Consider the following 20,030-nt stretch of genomic DNA (forward strand, 5'->3'; position numbering starts at 1 on the left):
CAACTCTTTTCAATGTTTTGCAGATGTACTTGTGAGAACAGTTGAATCTTTTTGTGGCATCCCGCTGGCTCAGTAAATTCTTGCTGTTGAAGGTACGAGAAAGAAAACTAAGTCCCTTTACGTCCATAATTTTGGCTGGTCTTCGACTACCTTGCTTTTGAGTAATTGGGATCTAGAAATCTGCATCACGGAAAAAAAATTCTGTATCGAAAATCTGTGTTCAAAAATTAACTAGAAGCTTCCCAAAAATATTTTGACAATGAAAAATTAATTAATCTTTGTCTGGAGAACAAATTGTATCAAAATTTGACACTTTTCTTCCACGGCTTATTGGTTCTTAAGATCTGAACTGTACAGGGTGCCTTTTAAGTGTTATCAGAAATTCTGATAGACAGGTACTACATATCTACACGGAAAGTCTGTAAAATCTGTATTTTAGCCGAAAATCTGTAATCTGTATATACAGAATCTTGGTCGTAAATTATCTAGAAAAATCTGTAAAATACAGAATAATCTGTATATGTGGTAACCCTGGTTGTGCATTGCGGCCTTGAAAAGATTACAAAATATTAGTTGCCACCCGTTGATTGAGAAATACTGGGCCATCACGAAGCAGGCATTCCGGAAGCATCTCAAACAAGTAAAATTGGAAGCAGAAATGAGAAAACTGCATTTCTACACAAAAACAAGTTGGCCCGAATGTTATGCAAGACCTTATGAGTAGTGATTTACGTGCACTTGGATATGGTTGTGAAATTGAATAAAACAAATATAGGAAAGCTTTAAGAATATTTTTTATTTAAGTCTCTGAAAGTTTGCAAACGGTCGGTTGTATTGGTCAGTATCTTGATGAACCTTTCCCGTTGATGCAATTTGATTCCGTACACCCTTTACTGCGCAGAATAAAATATAACCAATTCGCTTTTTAGGCGAAGATATGAGCCATGTTAGTTCAAATTCATTTCAAATCGATCAAACTACGTTGAAGACAATCCGTGTAAAACCTGAAAAGTGATTTAAATGCATGTTGTTGAAAACTATGTGTCAACAAATTTGGATGCAGTACCGCGATAGAACACCCCCTTCGTTGCAACGTGCCTGAAATTTTATGATACCTACGTACCTACACACAGGTGCACTGCATCGATCGCAAAGTAGCACCCAATGACGTCGTCGTTGTTGGTATCACAGGAAACACACAGCACACATCCTTGCAAAATGACGCAAACTAACCCGGGTTGGATGAATTGTGGGTGGATGGCGACTTGAGTAGTAGCAGCAGCATCAGCAGTAGCATCGTAAAAATGAATATCATGTTAATTTTATTTTTAATTAATTCTACCCACTCAGGGTGGTTAATTGGATGCCCCGGCAGGAGGGCTGCAGAGACCTACCGAATTGTGTCCTGGTGGGAAGTGGCACACGAGAGAGAGAGAGAGAGAGAGAGAGAGAGACAGAGAGAGAGAGAGAGAGAGAGAGAGAGAGAGAGAGAGAGAGAGAGAGAGAGAGAGAGAGAGAACAGGAAACTAGCAACGGCAGTGCGCCATCCGTGGAGAAAGGAAAATTAAATGATGCTTCCAATATATCCTGTCCCGTCGCATTGGAACGGTCTGCGAGTAGCATCGCGGAAATCGAGAAATAAAATTGAGTTACTAGCGTGGATGCTGTGCTGCTTGCGAAGAGGACCCCGCACGAGGGGGGAAACGTTTAATTTACTGTGAATTGGCAGGATCATAATTCAATTTCGTAGAAATATAATACGATGAACGGTGATTTATACAATAATTTGCAAACAGAGGTTCTACTAAGCGGAGCTTTTGCAACCGTTTTTCTCAAATGAGTTTTATTCAATTAACCAAATGTGGCAATTGAAAACCAAAGTGGAATCTAAAAGGTTGGTCATGCTTTGGGACATGAACAACGTGGCAAGGACGTACATGTAACCGACAACAACAATCAAAACGGTTGACGTCAATAACTATCATGCAACCGAAAATCCACCGGCCATATTTTCAAGTTTCTTGTTACTCGTGCGAAACAATCGTAAGACAGTTTCTTATCTGAACCAAAGCAACTGTCGGCAGCAAAAACCGATCCGAGCGAAACCACATCGCTCCGCTTTACTCAGTCACAATCAATGTCAATGCACTCGCGTGTTTCCTTTCTCGCATAGCAGAGCAAGCCAACCCGGTTCAAAAACGGTACACCCAATAACACACGGGGTTTGGTGGGGAAAAGGTTATTCTTGATAAGCCATTTCAGTTCATTTCTAAAGTGCGTATTGCTTGCCACTGAATTTCCCAATCATTGTTTTGGGCATCCCTTTTGCCCGACCGTACTCCGTGTTGTAATTCCGATGGCGTCTGAGGGGATCCGTTTGAGGTTGAAAAGCCACACCACAGACTAACAGACATAACACTCGAAAATAATGCTTCGCCCACTTTAACGGTCATTTTAAATATATTTGTAGTTGGGACTGTGGCCGCTGTTAAAATTATTCTGTACAGAAAGAACGTGAACCGTGGCATTTGTTTAAAGAATAAAATGACAACGTCGCGACCATCACATTTCTATCTCCAATTTGAACTGCAGCTAGCAGTTTGTATTGGAGACGAGACAAGAGATTAAGGCGCAATAAATATCGCGTTAAAACGTTGATGTTGTTACTGCCGAGGAACGCAGTGATGTGTGCAATTCCGGGTACTAAGCTCGACCATGATAACTACTACTACTGATAGCGGTTAGCTAGAAGAATGATATTTTTTCTCTTCATTTTGACGCACATTACGCGCGTCAGTTAGCAATTTAATTTTGAATTCACTGAGGACGGAATTGGAAATGAAGAATTCCATGAAGATCCGTCCGGAAATCTTTAAAATCGTGACCGACCATCTTAGATTTCAAAAAAAACTTTACACATTTCACCGGCATGAAAGTCTACACTTTCGCCATTATCAGTATGATTATTTTGACTCAGGAGCCATTTTTTAAAAGGGCGTAGACATTTCTACGTGCATTAATTAAAAAAAAAATTCGATTACTATATTTTATACTGCAAAACTTTCTGAGAACGAGTTACAGGGAATGAATACTTTTGTACAAAAAAAATATACACTGAAAAAAATGTTGTGTCATTTTTCATAAAAATAAACATTTGTGTTACAAATTTAAATTGCAACATAACCCATTTTTTCTAATTTTTTATATTTCATCAACAAAAACCTAAAGAAAAAAGAAACATTTTGAATGTGATTGTATGATGGAGATTTTATCGGTAAAAAGTTTTTCTAACAATAACTTTATACATGTTTTTAAATTCCATACTGATTGACATACAAAACTGTAATTTTATTACAAAATATAATTCTAAGAGTCGTTCAAAATCAAAATGCATTTAACAAAAATCTTCCAAAATGCGATAGTTTTTGAGATATTGGAATTTTGTTCCAACATAAGCAGTTAATTCGTGTGTTTATGCTCTTTTTAAAGGTTACTCCATCATAAAATGGCAAATATCTAATGTTTATCGTTTGAAAGACGTAAAAGAAACTTTTTATCGTATTTAGATAATGGAGAAGCTTTTAATAAAAAAGTTTTCCTAACAACAACTTTTGACATATTTTTATAATCCAAAAATACAATTTTATTTTTGAATATGATTCTATTCGCCATTTTAAAACAAAATGCTAATAACAAAAAATTTCTCATTTATTTTAACAACAGAATTATTTTGTTTTATTATGACCCTTTAATAAGTCATTATCGATTCTTCATCAACAACAATAAGTTTTTAAAAAGGCCCATAAAATTTCTTATAACTTTCTCTTTGACATCAAGGCGATACTGTAACCCATTTGACAGCTACATGAAAATAAACGTTCGATCAGGGCCGTCTTAAGACCACTCGGGGCCCCTGGACACAACTGAGCTGAGAGGGTTCTATAATTGAACAGGTATAAACTGCTGCAGAGTAGGCTGATCAGGAAATGATGTCCAGCATCAGGGAGCCATATATGCCACCTTGAGATTTATTTTTCAAATTTGAGCTAATCATTCAACTATGTAAAAGTATTAAAAATACAGTAGAAATCAAAATACACGGAGAAAAAAATTTTGATTTCCATCACTATGGGTGGCATTGTAAATGTCCAGGTACCGTCGAAAAACGGAAGATGATTTTGATAGATCTCAAAAAGAATTTAGCATTTCTGACCAATCTGCCCGGAAGTAGCAAAGAGCCTAACACACTAACTATATGCGCGGTTGTGGGAGTTCGAGGTGAGCTGCGTACAGTGTAATGGACTTACCAGCTGCGCTATTCCCCCATATGATATAATCTGACCTTAATAGTTGTAAGACGCTGTTTGAGGCTAAAGAGTGCCTCCTTCAATAATAAGGAGTGAGGGTTAAACGTCAACACTACAATGTTGACGATTCATTCAGTAATTGGTCGGTGTTAAGTCAGACCGGAAAGAGTGACAAAATATTGATTTCGAGAAAAACAGGTTTAAATTTTGAATCGCAGCGTCCTCTACGTTATAATTGGAAAAAAAAATTTGCCATTATTCTTGTTTATGGATACATATTTCAAATCTGGCAAAAGTCGAATGTAGCTGAAGCAATTCTTCATCCGGTGTGATAATTATCTCATTTTTTTATGTTTTGCGACTTAGTCCGGTCTGACTTAACACCGACCAATTGTCTTTACACTATAACAATTTAGAAAAAATATTTAGAAATATGCCAATAAAATTCAATTTTCTAATAGATGACGACTACGTGATTTACAAAAGTTGAATTGATTTATACAATATTGTTCTCAATTTCTTACTGTTCCTTATATGATGCAGCTGTAAAAAATTCAATTGCCAGCTTTACCAAAAAGCCACATTTTTGCCTTTCTCATATAGAAAGGTTATGCAATCGCTCTAAAAAATGCGACTCAGTTCGTCAAGATCGGAAAAAGTCTGTATGTGTGTGCATGTGTTTTTTTTATAATGGAGAAGACGTTTACGTACTAGCCCAGTACACGTGCTATTAGTAGGTGCCAAGCTACCACACGGGGTGTACTGGGGGCAAGTCGGGCTCGAATAGTGACGCTGCCATTAATACCGACTAAACTCCATTGGGCTCCGCCATCGTTCCCCCCAGGGACTACCTCCCGGTATTACTTCGGTATTATGGCTGTACTTGATGTACTCATTCACTCTCGCTCACGCGTTCATATGTCCTGTATGAGGCTTACTTGGCTGCTCTCTATCGCACCTTGATTCACTCTCAAACACTCCCACATGAGGCTGACTTTTGTGCTCACCTTTTCCATTCCTTGCTAGGATTACTTTTGTGCTCGCCTCTACCATACCATGTGAGGCTGACATGGATGCTCACCCTTAACATACCGTGTGAGACTGACTTGGATGCTCACCCTTTCACTCCTCTGCCACGCCACGAGGCATCGATAGCTAAGTCCCAACATACTACGCTACGATCCTCCCATCTTGGCATGAGGCAGTCCACATATACGCTTATACACTCGCTCTTCTGCCTTGCTTCGGGGTGGCTGGGTTTACCCCATACGCGGTTGCCAGCCGCTGCGCCAAACCTGCCTCAGCATGGACAGACAATTCACTCACTTTTCTGCGCTCGGCCTTTTTCGCTCCAACTAACCAATCACTAGTTAGTCGTGCCCGTCGTCTGTTGCTAGGTGCGCCAATTGACCTGTAGCCTACAGGCAATCTGGGTGGTTACAGTCGAGACTGCGTTCCACTTCTCCACCGATTGACACATCCGCTGAATAAGGGTATCAAGGGTTGTGTCCCACAGACGTCAAGCATTGCTCTTCTTTCGACGTCGAAACGAGGACATACGAACAGTATGTGTTCGGCAGTTTCGTCTATACCTGGGCAGTCCGGGCAGGCTGGAACCTCAGCGTGCCCGAACCTGTGGAGGTACTGTCGGAAACAGCCATGACCTGACAGGAATTGTGTCAGGTGGAAGTGAACTTCCCCATGGGGTCTTCCCACCCAACTCGATATGTTAGGTATCAGCTGGTGGGTCCACCTACCTTTCGAGGAGTTATCCCACTCACGCTGCCATCTGGCGACCGAGGTCACCCTGATGCGCTCGCGGGCTCCTCTATTTCCACGTAGCTCGAAGCACTCCTCATCTTCCCGAATGACCAGCCCGACTGGCATCATGCTCGCTATCACGCAGGATGCATCGTGTGATACCGTGCGGTAGGCAGATATCACTCTGAGGCACATCACGCGGTAGGTGCTCTCCAGTTTCTGTAGGTAACTGGTTACCCTCAGTGCTCTTGACCATGACGGGCCGCCGTACCTGAGGATAGATACGGCAACGCCTGCCAGTAACCTACGTGTACTGGCGCACACCTTTGAGCTGTAGGACATCATTCTCGATAGAGCCGCAACAGCAGTCGACGCTCTTTTGCATGTATAGTCGACATGGCTGCTGAAGGTCAGCTTGTCGTCTATAATGACTCCGAGAGACTGTGAAGTGATCGCGACTTCTCCCACATGGATAACTGCATGTTGTGCCGACTTGCGGTTGTTGATGATAACTACCTCCGTCTTATGCTGAGCGAGCTCCAGGCCTCTCGCTCTCATCCATTCCTCCACCGTGCTGATCGCGTGTTCTGCGGTTAGTTCTACCTCAGAGATTGACTCCCCGTAGACCTCCAAGGATACTTCTTGACGATCTTGACCCCAGGAGGGAACTTCAGTTTCAGAACCCCGTCATACATCAGGTTCCATAGCACCGGGCCTAGGATCGAGCCATGCGGGACTCCGGCGGTAATCGGAACCCTTTTCTGACCGGCATCGGTTTCGTATAGCAGTAAGCGGTTCTGGAAGTAGCTTTCCAGGATCCGGTACAAACCCACCGGTAGGCTAAGCCGGTGTAACGAGAGCGCGATGGCATTCCAGCTTGCGCTATTGAATGCGTTCTTCACGTCAAGTGTCACTAACGCACAGTATCGAATGCCTCGCCTTTTTCGTTGGATCGCTATCCCGGCAGTCTTTATCACTGAGTTGATAGCGTCCACTGTGGACTTACCCTTCCGAAAGCCAAACTGGTTGCTTGACAGGCCGTCCGTACCTTCTGAGTATGGGGTTAGCCTGTTGAGGATGATCCTCTCAAGCAATTTGCCAGTCGTGTCGATCAGACAGATTGGTCTGTACGCCGATGGGTCGCATTGCGGCTTCCCGGGCTTCGGCAACAACACCAATTTCTGCCTTTTCCATCTATCGAGGAAACGGCACTCGTCAAGGCATCTCTGCATAGCTAGCTTGAACATGTTCGGGTTCGCTATGATCGCTGCCTTGAGAGCGCTGTTTAGAACTCCATCCGGCCCTGGAGCTTTGTTCATTGCTAGGGATTTAGCCACTGCGAGTAGTTCTTCATTCGTCACCGGAGCCACCATTTCGGCCGTGCCCGCACTGCCTCGTAGTGCCAGGGGCTTGTGGCTCGAGGTGGGAAGAGTACTTCGATAATCGTCGCCAACCGATCCGGAGACCCTTCTGGGGGTGAAGAGCCCCCTTTGGTCTTGGCCATCACGATTCTGTAGGCGTCACCCCACGGATTCGCGTTGGCACTCTCACACAGGTTGTCGAAACACGCTCTCTTGCTGCTTTTAATGGCCTTGTTAAGGGCCAATTTCGCAGCTCGAAACATTTCACGGCGGTTCTCTCTTGCATCCTCGCTGCGAGCTCTTTGCATCCTATGTCTAGCTCTGAGTCAGGTTTATCGTAGAGCTGCAATCTCGGCACTCCACCAGTATACCGGGCATCTGCCGTTTCTTGGCAGGGTTTTTCTCGGCATAGTGGCGTCGCATGCGCGTGATAGAACGGCTACCAGCGCATCCCCGCTTAGACTGTCGGTGTTGGCCTCCAGTCCCAGGGCCGCGGTGAAAGCTTCGATGTCGAAGTGATTGGACTTCCACCCGCGTACCTGACAGGGATGCTGCACACCATAGTTGATCCTAAAGCGGATTGCTAAATGATCGCTATGGGTGTAGCCTTCGTCTACCCTCCATTCCATGCCTGGAACCAGACTCGGGCTGGCAAATGTTACGTCAATCCATGCCTCCACCCCGTTTCTACGGAATGTGCTAGCGGAACCATTGTTAGCTAGCACAGTATCGAGTTTCGCAAGTGCCTCGCGCTTGGCCCCTGCTATTTGTACAGCGGCTGCCCTACTCTACTGCCTAAGCGTTAAAATCTCCCGCTATAACTACCGGTTTCCGGCCCACTAGGTCTGACGAGAGCCTGTCGATCATTTGGTTGAACTGTTCTATGGGCCACCTTGGTGGAGCGTAGCAGCTACAATAGAACACACCATTGATCTTGGCAATCGTAACACCCTCGGCGGAAGAGTGTATTACCTCTTGAACCGGGAACCGTCCCGTTGTACAGATTGCCACCATTCCAGGCCCGTCCGACACCCAATTGCCGTTGCCGGCAGGGATGTTGTACGCGTCTGATAGAAGGGCGACATCTGTCCTCGACTCCGAGACTGACTGCCACAGCAGCTGTTGGGCTACTGCACAATGGTAAAGATTTAGCTGTGTAACGTTCACGGCTTCTTCTTATTTGCCTCACCGAAGGGACACGAAGGTCCGCCCATAGCATGATTACGGGCTTGCTTCTTAGCGGTGCAGATAAGGCATTTGTGCGCCTTAGTGCAGCCCCGCTCCTTATGCCCCTCCTCGCCGCAGCGACGACATAGTTTGCTCCTGTCTATGCCCTTACATTCGTAAGATTTATGGCCGGACTTAAGGCACCGATAGCACCTATCCACTGAAGGCGGCTAGGGTATGCTAATTGGGCATACCGACCAGCCGATCTTCAGTTTACCTTTCACGGTAACCTTGCCTTCAGTAGCCTGAGGTAGGTTACTTGGGTGCCGGCGGGTCCCCCTCTCAAGCGCACAGATGCCCGCTCGATTGTCACGTCGCATTGCTCCTTGACGGCTACGACGACATCGTCTGCGGTCGTCAACTCGTCCAGATGGTTGCACTGGAGAGTCATTTCCGCCCCTAACGACCTGACCTGGGCGCCTTCACCCAGGACCTCTTGGGCCAAGGCCTTATACACTGCACTAGATTGTGCGCCTCGCTTCAGCACCAGAAGCATTTCGCCTGTGTTGGTGCGTCTCACGCTGCGCACGTCTTGCCCGAGGGCCGAGAGGCTTTCGGCCGCCCTCATCGACTTTAGGACGTCGGCATATTTCTCCTTGTCGGTTTTTAACCATAAGGCATCGCCTCTGTCCTGGCCCTTCTTCGCGGGCCGCGGTACATCCGGTGTCGGTGCCGGCTTCTTCTTGGTAACCAGCGTCCAGGTGTTAACGCCCCCCTGCCCCGGTTGCGCCGAGTTGCTGGTACCTTCACTCTGCCCAGCGGGGTCATTCTCGCCCCCGTTTACCTCGACCAAACGGCGTTTGGCCTTGACGGTTGCACGCCGTGTGGTGTTGGTTTTTGCACCCTCGCCTGGTGACTTCCTAGGGCGCTTCGCGTTCGACGCCGTCTTGCGATTGCCCTTGCCTTTACCCTTCGAGGGGAACTCAGCCTCCGCTTCGAGCGACATGGCTGCTCCATAGAAGGGGAAGGGGAAGGCCCCTGTCTGGGTACCTATGTCGGCCTTCTTTCTTCCCTCCCTCTTGGAGGCCGCTGTCTGGGTTCCTCTATCGGACTTCTCCCGACATTCCACCCTCTTGGCGTAAGCCTGCTGTTCCTGTCTTGCGACACGAATAGCCTTCCGGAGCATCAGCAGACTCTGTTTCAGCTCCTTACTGATATTTTGTTTCGCGCTAGTAAACTCGATTACTGCATCGAGCTGCTCCACCACTTTGCGCATCGCGGATAGCGGCCCGTCCAGCGCGTTGGTAGGGCTATTTTCTACCACTGCTGAGGGGTCACTGGTGCTGACGGATACAGCACTCATCGCTCCACTACTCTCCCCACTGGAGGGAGACCTCGCCAAACCAGCTCTAGCAAAGAGGTTCGGTACCTCCGTTTTTTGATTTTTATTTTTATTTACTTCACTCATTAATCTCACAAGTAGCGCGAGAAAGAAAGCTCCGCCACGCCAGAACTCCACAGTAACGTGGTAAGGGACGCTTACTGTGGGGGTTGCCCAGGTACCCCACAGGCTCCATTAACGATCGAGCATCTTTTTCACCCCCTCGATCACTCATCCCTCGGCACAGGTTGTTTCACGCCTTGGACTTGTGGTTATGACCTATTTTGCTTTACTTGGTGACCGCGGCCCAGATCATCACAACCATCCTCCTTTACCAGGGCTTTGGATCTGTAGCTCTGGATCTCAATAGTTCCAAGTACGTAGGTTATTACAACCATGCTACTATTGAGATCCGTCATTCGCTAGCGGAATATTGCTCCTGTCTGTGCCCTTACATTCGTAAGATTAATGGCCGGACTCCAGGCACCGATAGCACCTATCCACTGAAGACGGCTTCAGTTTACCTATCACGGTAACCTTTTTGGCATCTGCTTTCAGTAGCCTGAGGTAGGCTACTTGGGTGCCGGTGGGTCCCCCTCTCAAGCGCTCGATTGTTACGTCGCATTGCTCCTTGACGGCTGCGACGACATCGTCTGCGGTCGTGAACTCGTCCAGTTGCACTGGAGAGTCATTTCCGCCCCTAACGACCGCACCTGGGCGCCTCCACCCAGGACCATTTGGGCCAAGGCCTTATAGACAGCACTGGATTATGCGCCTCACTTCAGCACCAAAAGCATTTCTCCTGTATTGGTGCGTCTCACGCTGCGCACGTCTTCCCCGAGGGCTGAGAGGCTTTCGGCCGCCCTCATCGACTTTAGGACGTCGGCGTAATTGTCCTTGTCGGTCTTTAACCACAAGGCCTCGCCTCTGTCCTTGGCCTTCTTCGTGGGCCGCGGTACATCTGGTGTCGGCTTCTTTTTGGTGACCAGCGTCCAGGGGTTTACGCCTCCCTGCCCCGGTTGCGCCGAGTTGCTGGCACCTTCTCTCTGCCCGGCGGAGTCATTTTCACCCCAGTTTACCTCGACCAAACGGCGTTTGGCCTTGACGGTAGCACGCCGTGTGGTGTTTGTTTTTGCACCCGCGCCTGGTGACTTCCTAGGGCGCTTCGCGTTCGATGTAGTTTTGCGCTTGCCCTTGCCCTTACCCTTCGAGGGGAACTCAGCCGTCGCTTCGAGCGACTTGGCTGTTCCATAGAAGGGGAAGGGGAAGTCCTCTGTCTGGATATCTATGTCGGCCTTCTCCCTTCCCTCCCTCTTGGAGGCCACTATCTGGGTTCCTCTGTCGGACTTTTCTCCACACTCCACCCTCTTGGCGTAAGGTTATTACTAACATGCTACTATTGAGATCCGTCATTCGCTAGCGGAGTTTGGCACTTCTTATGCTGAAGTTCATTTGACCTAATGTCGGCTAGCATCTCACGTTTCTAGAGTGATCGCATCTCACGTTTCTAGAGTGATCGAGCTCAAATGACATTATGTGTCAAAACGGTTTGCAGTATAAAATTTATTTCTTGATCAGAAAGTTAAGAAAGAAATTCAAAACTCTCACGGGCACGGGCCTGTGTGGAACTAATTTCTAGCCGAAATATGACCTATACTATGTACCGAAAGTCTTCCGAACATTCCGTTCAACAATTGGCCAATGATTCAGTTACTCATATTGCATGCAAATTAAAAATTTAGCTCGCAATTTTGCTTTAAAACTTTTTTTCGAAAACAATTTGTGTTAATGTTACTTAGTCTTCCAAAATTGTTCTCACCGATGTACTGGTGTTGTTTAGACTTAACCTTGCTCTAAAACAGTAAAATAATCAGTTTTGTTACTAGCCAGTCATTTGATAACAAAGTAGCTTCACATGTTCGTTATACGACAAATTATCAGTACGTGACGTAGGTCAACGTCCATGCTCTTCCTTATGATTAATTGGTTAAGTCAGATCGGTGTAACTAACTAGTAAAACTAGTACAAAGGTTGAATCTGGGCATTCTTAACGTTATCACTCAACATTAATTTATGTCGTAATTTTTGTGTATGGTAACGCTTTCCAAATATGGCGAAATTGAAATGTAGCTGAAGGAATTCTTCGTCCAATATTATTATTATCACACTTTTTGAGATTTTGTTACTTAGTTCGACTCTCCGACGTAAGAAAGCGCATTTTTTCTTCGAAAGTTTAAGCCCTTCCCGTCGAACACAGTCATATATTCACAGCTTCCGATGATTCCATATTCTGATTGAACTTTTGGACGTATTAATTCAGCCGTTGTATTTCAGGTTTTTTCATTAAAATAGCAAGTTGTCAGATTATTGTGTGGTCTAATTTCCAATACAATCTCTTACAGTTCGAACAGTTTTCCGTTTGTGTTATCCGGCAGCAGCATGATTTACATTTCTCGCTCGTTTACCCACCGCAACCCCTTTCGAATCATCCGCTTTTTGCTACGCTCAATTAAACACGGTTTGTTTTTACTACCCTTCGAACCTGGCCAAACTTGCGAACCCATCCACCTAAATGAAAAGTAAGATTGGATGAAAAATCCTTGCGCGGCATCATCGTCTACCTTCCATCGGACGCCAACCATTTTCAATGTTTAAAGCCAGGCAGGCCCACCGGTCGCAATATAAATATCCGTGGTGTGTTTTTCGACTTTTGCAGAACTGTGATGCGCATCTACAGGGTGAAATCGAGTTGCTGAAGAACGCCCTGGCCGACAAGCATTCACAGCTGCTGGCCATGGAGAACGTCTGCCTGCAGGAAAGTGACCGACAGGTCGAACTCGAGGACAGCATCATTGCGTGGCAGGATAAGTACGAGCGGTTGTACGAATCACACAAGCGAGTTCAGAAAGTCAACCAGAATCTGGAGGACAAGTTGCTGAAGCTGGTGGACCGGAATTCGGGCGAACGGGCACAGCTGACTAGTGATGTGGCCACGCTCAGTGTCCGGCTGGCCCAGGCCAACTATAACATCCAGAGTCTGAAGCGGGAAATCGTAAGTATACACTGTTTCAATTGATTTATTAGTTTTAGTTTCTACTGATAGTTGAACTTTTACCGGAATGGGACTATGTTAAATGTTGCAGCAATAATAGCTCTGATTTGGATTATTAAGCAACGACTCAACAGGGAGAATGTTCTTTGCACATTTTTTGTGGGTTAGAGCAAGTTTAACAAGGACACTTAAAGCAATGCTGCCAATTCGACCGGACTAATAACGAAAATCGTTAGCACAACGCAAGCAAACATTAATTTAAAAGCTTTGACCTACTAAACTACGCTATTGGGAGTAATTTGATTATCTGCTGTTGCTATTTATCTGTGCTTGTAATCTAGAGTTCTGGTTTAGTTAAACGGAGGAGTGGGATTTTAAAAGTTTTGCCTATCTGATAGTGACGGCCGGTTATACGAACTGACCCAAATGGAAAGTGAAATGGTTAGGAAGGCAAAGTTCGTGCGACTTTGGTAGGCCTAATGCCAGTTTAAAATGCCCCAATAAACTTCCAGTTAGCTACCATTTGAGAACCGTGTTCAGTCAAGGAAAATTTATGCATATCACCGAACAATTTCGTTGATATCCGTTCCGTTCACTGTGGGTTGTTTTTTGCCGTCTAGAAACTCCTGCCACTTTGGCCCATTTTCAGGTCGGCCGTCACTTTGCATACTGTGACTCATTGTTGGGCATGTGGCAAAAAAGCTGTTTCTTACATGTTTACATAAGTACATGCTGTTGCGAAATCTAGTGGGTCAACCGCCGGTAGGGTCTGAAAGGATAACGGCACGAAAAACGTTCCGTTCTGCTTTCGTTCGTTTGGTTACACACGTGTGTGGCGATGACGACGATTTTTCATTGTTGGTTTCTTGGATTTAAAAAAAATATTGGCAGTCTATAAAAGTTAAAACACTGTGCACGCAGAGCAAATCGATACAAGGATACACTGAAACCGCAATATATACGCGAATAGCATCAAAACCAAACTTTGAACAAGCAATTAAGTCATATTTTTGTGTTTCGGATTCTCCTCGTCAGTAGCTAACAGCTGACTGGGCAGCTAGCTAGACAGTAGATCAAAAAAAAAAAAGAAACATAACTTATGTTTACTGTAAACAATTGATCGAGACTGATGCTCCGGTTTATACAAAAGTTCTTATTTTACTAACGAGAATATAATTGAATCGAAAATGTTTCTGGCTTAAACGCCAATGTGGCAAAATAATGCAGATTATAAATTGGGGTAAACCCCTGTATTCACGCATAGGTGCATATAAACTAACTCAATTTAAGTCAAATAGTGTCGTTTTTCATATAAAAACAACGGGGTAATTCCGTGCAAAATTCCTAACGAAATTACGTGCGAAATTCTGCCCGAAATTCCGAGTGAAATTCCGCGCGAAATTCCTTACAAAATTTCGTGCGAATTTCTGTGCGAAGTTCCGTGTAAAATTTCGCGCGAAATTCCGCCCAAAATTCCGTGCAAAATTTCGAGCGAAATTCCATGCGAAATCTCGTGCGAAATTCTTTGCGAAATTCCGTGCGGAATTTCGAGCGAAATTTCGTGCGATATTCCGTGGGAAATATCGTGCGAAATTTCCGCGCGAAATTCCGTGCGAAATTCTGCCCGAAATTCCGGGTGAAATTCTGTGAGAAATTCCGTGCGAAATTCCGCGCGAAATTCCTTGAAAATTTCGTGCGAATTTCCGTGAGGAGTTCCGTGTGAAATTTCGCACGAAATTCTGCCCAAAATTCCGTGCAAAATTTCGAGCAAAATTCCATGCGAAATCTCGTGCGAAATTCTTTGCGAAATTCCGTGCGAAATTCCGTGGAAAATTTCGTGCGAAAATTCGAACGAAATTCCGTGAGAATTTCCGTGCGAAATTCCGTGCGAAATTTCGCGCGAAATTCCGTGCGAAATTCCGTTTTAAATTTCGTGCGACATTCCGTGCGAAATTATGCGCAAAATTCCGCGTAAAATTCCGTCCGAAATTTCGTGCGAAATTCCGTTCAAAATTTTGTGCGAAATTCCGTTCTAAATTTCGTGCGAAGTTCCGTGCGAAATTATGTGCGAAATTCCGTGAGAAATTCCGTGCGAAATTCCGTGGAAAAATTCGAGCGAAATCCCGTGCGAAATTCCGCGCGAATTTCCGTGCAAAATTCCGTTTGAAATTCCGTGCGAAATTTCGCGCGAAATTCCATGCGAAGTTCAGTGCGAAATTCTGCACGAAATTACGTGCGAAATTTCGTGCGAAATTCCGCGTAAAATTCCGTGCGAAATTCCGTTCTAAATGTCGTACGACATTCCGTGCGAAATTATGCGCAAAATTCCGTGCAAAATTCCGTGCGAAATTCCATGCGAAATCTCGTGCGAAATTCTTTGCGAAATTCCGTGCGAAATTTCGAGCGAAATTCCGTGCGAAATTTCGAGCGAAATTCCGTGCGAAATTCCGTTTGAAATTCCGTGCGAAATTCCTCGCGAAATTCCTTGCAAAACTTCATGCAAATTTCCGTGCGAAATTTCGTGTGGGGTTCCGTGTGAAATTACGCGCGAAATTCAGTCCAAAATTCCATGCAAAATTTTGAGCGAAATTCCATGCGAAATTCCGTGCGAAATTTCGTGCGAAATTCCGTGAAAAATTCCGAGCAAAATTCCGTGCAAAATTCCGAACTAATTTCGTGCGAAATTTGTTTTTCCGAACAAATTTCGTGCGAAATGCTGTGCGACATTCCGTGCGAAATTATGCGCAAAATTCCGTGAGAAATTTCAAGCGAAATTTCGTGCGAAATTTCGTACGAAATTCCGTGCAAAATTCCGTTCGAAATTCCGTGCGAAAATCCACGCGAAATTTCGAAATTCCGTTGGAAATTTCGCGTGTAATTTCTTGCGAAATTCCGTGCGAAATCTCGTGCGAAATTCCGCTCGAAATTGCGTGCGAAATTTCGCGCAAAATTCAATTTTTCACGAAATTCCGCGTGAAATTCCGTGCGAATTTTCATACGAAATTCCGTGAGAAATTCCGTACGAAATTTCGTGCGAAATTCCGTGCGATATTTCGTACGAAATACTGTGCAAAATTCCGTACGAAATTTCGAAATTCCCTGCGAAATCACATGCGAAATTCCTCTCTAAATTCCGTGCGAAATTTTGCGAGAAAATCCGTGCGAAAATCCTCGCGAAATTCTGTGCGAAATCCCGTGCGAAATTTCGTGCGAAATTCCGTGTGAAATACCGTACGAAATTCTGTGCGAAATTCCGTGTGAAATTATGTGCAAAATTCCGTGGGAAAATTCTGTGCGAAATTCCGTGCAAAATTTCGCTCGAAATTCCGTGCGAAATTCTGCCCGAAATTCCGGGTGAAATTCTGTGAGAAATTCCGTGCGAAATTCCGCGCAAAATTCCTTGCAAAATTTCGTGCGGAGTTCCGTGTGGAATTCCGCGCGAAATTTCGCCCAAAATTCCGTGCAAAATTTTGAGCGAAATTCGATGCGAAATTCTTTGCGAAATTCCGTGAGAAATTCCGAACAAAATTCCGTGCGAAATTTCGCGCGGAATTTCGCAAAGAATTTCGCATGGAATTTCGTACGAAATCCCGCGCGAAATTCCGCGCGAATTTCAGTGTAAAATTCAGTGCGAAATTCCGTGTGCAATTTCGGGCGAAATTCTGTTCGAAATTTCATGCCACATTCCGTGCGAAATTCTGTGCGAAATTCCGTGCGAAATTCCGCGCGAAATTCCATGCGAAATTCAGTGCGAAATTCTGCACGAAATTACGTGCGAAATTTCTTGCGAAATTCCGCGTAAAATTCCGTGCGAAATTCCGTTCTAAATGTCGTACGACATTCCGTGCGAAATTATGCGCAAAATTCCGTGCAAAATTCCGTACGAAATTCCGTGCAAAATTCCGTTCGAAATTCCGTACGAAAATCCACGCGAAATTCCGTGCAAAATTTCGAGCGAAATATCGAAATTCCGTTCGGAATTTCGCGTGCAATTTCTTGCAAAATTCCGTGCGAAATCTCGTGCCAAATTCCGCTCGAAATTCCGCACGAAATTCAATTTTTCACGAAATTCCGTGCGAAATTCCGTACGAAATTTCGTGCGAAATTCCGTGCGATATTTCGTGCGAAATACTGTGCAAAATTCCGTGCGAAATTTCGAAAGAAATTTCGAAATTCCGTGCGAAATCACGTGCGAAATTCTGCCCGAAATTCCGTGCGAAATTTTGTGAGAAAATCCGTGCGAAAATCCTTGCGAAATTCTGTGCGAAATCCCGTGCGAAGTTTCGTGCAAAATTCCGTGCAAAATTCCGTACGAAATTTCGCGCGAAATTTCGTGCGAAATTTCGTGTGAAATACCGTACGAAATTCTGTGCGAAATTCCGTGTGAAATTCCGTGCGAAATTTCGTCCGAAATTTCGTGAGAAATTCCGTGCGAAATTCCGTGCGAAACTCCTTGCGAAATTCCGCGCGAAATTCCGTGCGAAATTCTGCCCGAAATTCCGGGTGAAAATTTGTGAGAAATTCCGTGCGAAATTCCGCGCGAAATTCCTTGAAATTCCGTGAGAAATTCCGTACGAAATTTCGTGCGAAATTCCGTGCGATATTTCGTACGAAATACTGTGCAAAATTCCGTACGAAATTTCGAAATTCCCTGCGAAATCACATGCGAAATTCCTCTCTAAATTCCGTGCGAAATTTTGCGAGAAAATCCGTGCGAAAATCCTCGCGAAATTCTGTGCGAAATCCCGTGCGAAGTTTCGTGCAAAATTCCGTGCAAAATTCCGTACAAAATTTCGCGCGAAATTTCGTGCGAAATTCCGTGTGAAATACCGTACGAAATTCTGTGCGAAATTCCGTGTGAAATTATGTGCAAAATTCCGTGGGAAAATTCTGTGCGAAATTCCGTGCAAAATTCCGCTCGAAATTCCGTGCGAAATTCTGCCCGAAATTCCGGGTGAAATTCTGTGAGAAATTCCGTGCGAAATTCCGCGCAAAATTCCTTGCAAAATTTCGTGCGGAGTTCCGTGTGGAATTCCGCGCGAAATTTCGCCCAAAATTCCGTGCAAAATTTTGAGCGAAATTCGATGCGAAATTCTTTGCGAAATTCCGTGAGAAATTCCGAACAAAATTCCGTGCGAAATTTCGCAAAGAATTTCGCATGGAATTTCGTACGAAATCCCGCGCGAAATTCCGCGCGAATTTCAGTGTAAAATTCAGTGCGAAATTCCGTGTGCAATTTCGGGCGAAATTCTGTTCGAAATTTCATGCGAAATTCCATGCGAAATTCAGTGCGAAATTCTGCACGAAATTACGTGCGAAATTTCTTGCGAAATTCCGCGTAAAATTCCGTGCGAAATTCCGTTCTAAATGTCGTACGACATTCCGTGCGAAATTATGCGCAAAATTCCGTGCAAAATTCCGTACGAAATTCCGTGCAAAATTCCGTTCGAAATTCCGTACGAAAATCCACGCGAAATTCCGTGCAAAATTTCGAGCGAAATTTCGAAATTCCGTTCGGAATTTCGCGTGGAATTTCTTGCAAAATTCCGTGCGAAATCTCGTGCCAAATTCCGCTCGAAATTCCGCGCGAAATTTCGCGCGAAATTCAATTTTTCACGAAATTCCGTACGAAATTTCGTGCGAAATTCCGTGCGATATTTCGTGCGAAATACTGTGCAAAATTCCGTGCGAAATTTCGAACGAAATTTCGAAATTCCGTGCGAAATCACGTGCGAAATTCTGCCCGAAATTCCGTGCGAAATTTTGTGAGAAAATCCGTGCGAAAATCCTTGCGAAATTCTGTGCGAAATCCCGTGCGAAGTTTCGTGCAAAATTCCGTGCAAAATTCCGTACGAAATTTCGCGCGAAATTTCGTGCGAAATTTTGTGTGAAATACCGTACGAAATTCTGTGCGAAATTCCGTGTGAAATTCCGTGCGAAATTTCGTCCGAAATTTCGTGAGAAATTCCGTGCGAAATTCCGTGCGAAACTCCTTGCGAAATTCCGCGCGAAATTCCGTGCGAAATTCTGCCCGAAATTCCGGGTGAAATTCTGTGAGAAATTCCGTGCGAAATTCCGCGCGAAATTCCTTGAAAATTTCGTGCGAATTTCCGTGAGGAGTTCCGTGTGAAATTTCGCACGAAATTCTGCCCAAAATTCCGTGCAAAATTTCGAGCAAAATTCCATGCGAAATCTCGTGCGAAATTCTTTACGAAATTCCGTGCGAAATTCCGTGGGAAATTTCGTGCGAAAATTCGAACGAAATTCCGTGAGAATTTCCGTGCGAAATTCCGTGTGAAATTCCGTGCAAAATTCCGCGTAAAATTCCGTGCGACATTTCGTGCGAAATTCCGTTCTAAATTTCGTGCGAAATTCCGTTCTAAATTTCCGTGCAACATTCCGTGCTAAATTTCGTGCAAAATTCCGTGCGAAATTCCGTGGAAAAATTCAAGCGAAATTCCGCGCGAATTTCCGTGCAAAATTCCGTTTGAATTTCCGTGCGAAATTTCGCGCGTAATTCCATGCGAAGTTCAGTTCGAAATTCTGCACGAAATTACGTGCGAAATTTCGTGCGAAATTTTGCGCGAAATTCAGTGCAAATTTCTGTACGAAATTCCGTGCGAAATGCTGTGCGACATTCCGTGCGAAATTATGCGCAAAATTCCGTGAAAAATTCCGTGAGAAATTTCAAGCGAAATTTCGTGCGAAATTTCGTACGAAATTCGGTGCAAAATTCCGTTCGAAATTCCGTGTGAAAATCCACGCGAAATTTCGAAATTCCGTGCGAAATTTCGCGTGGAATTTCTTACGAAATTCCGTGCGAAATCTCGTGCGAAATCTCGTGCGAAATTCCGCTTGAAATTCCGTGCGAAATTCAATTTTTCACGAAATTCCACGCGAAATTCCGTGCGAATTTTCCTACGAAATTCCGTGAGAAATTCCGTACGAAATTTCGTGCGAAATTCCGTGCGATATTTCGTACGAAATACTGTGCAAAATTC

At 44.7% G+C, this 20,030-nt stretch overlaps 1 protein-coding gene across 4 annotated transcripts in view; it reads left to right on the forward strand.

Moving 5' to 3' along the window:
• LOC131690776 (tight junction-associated protein 1) overlaps nucleotides 1-20,030 on the forward strand; it is a 151,020-nt gene that overhangs the window by 12,253 nt on the left and 118,737 nt on the right. For all 4 annotated transcript variants that reach the window (XM_058976779.1, XM_058976776.1, XM_058976780.1 and 1 more), the window contains exon 2: nucleotides 12,694-13,029. In XM_058976779.1, coding sequence (XP_058832762.1) covers nucleotides 12,694-13,029 — 336 coding nt within the window. The remainder of the gene's footprint in view (nucleotides 1-12,693; nucleotides 13,030-20,030) is intronic.

Source organism: Topomyia yanbarensis, chromosome 3 (assembly GCF_030247195.1).
Source record: "Topomyia yanbarensis strain Yona2022 chromosome 3, ASM3024719v1, whole genome shotgun sequence".
In the NCBI taxonomy this organism is placed as follows: domain Eukaryota; kingdom Metazoa; phylum Arthropoda; class Insecta; order Diptera; family Culicidae; genus Topomyia; species Topomyia yanbarensis.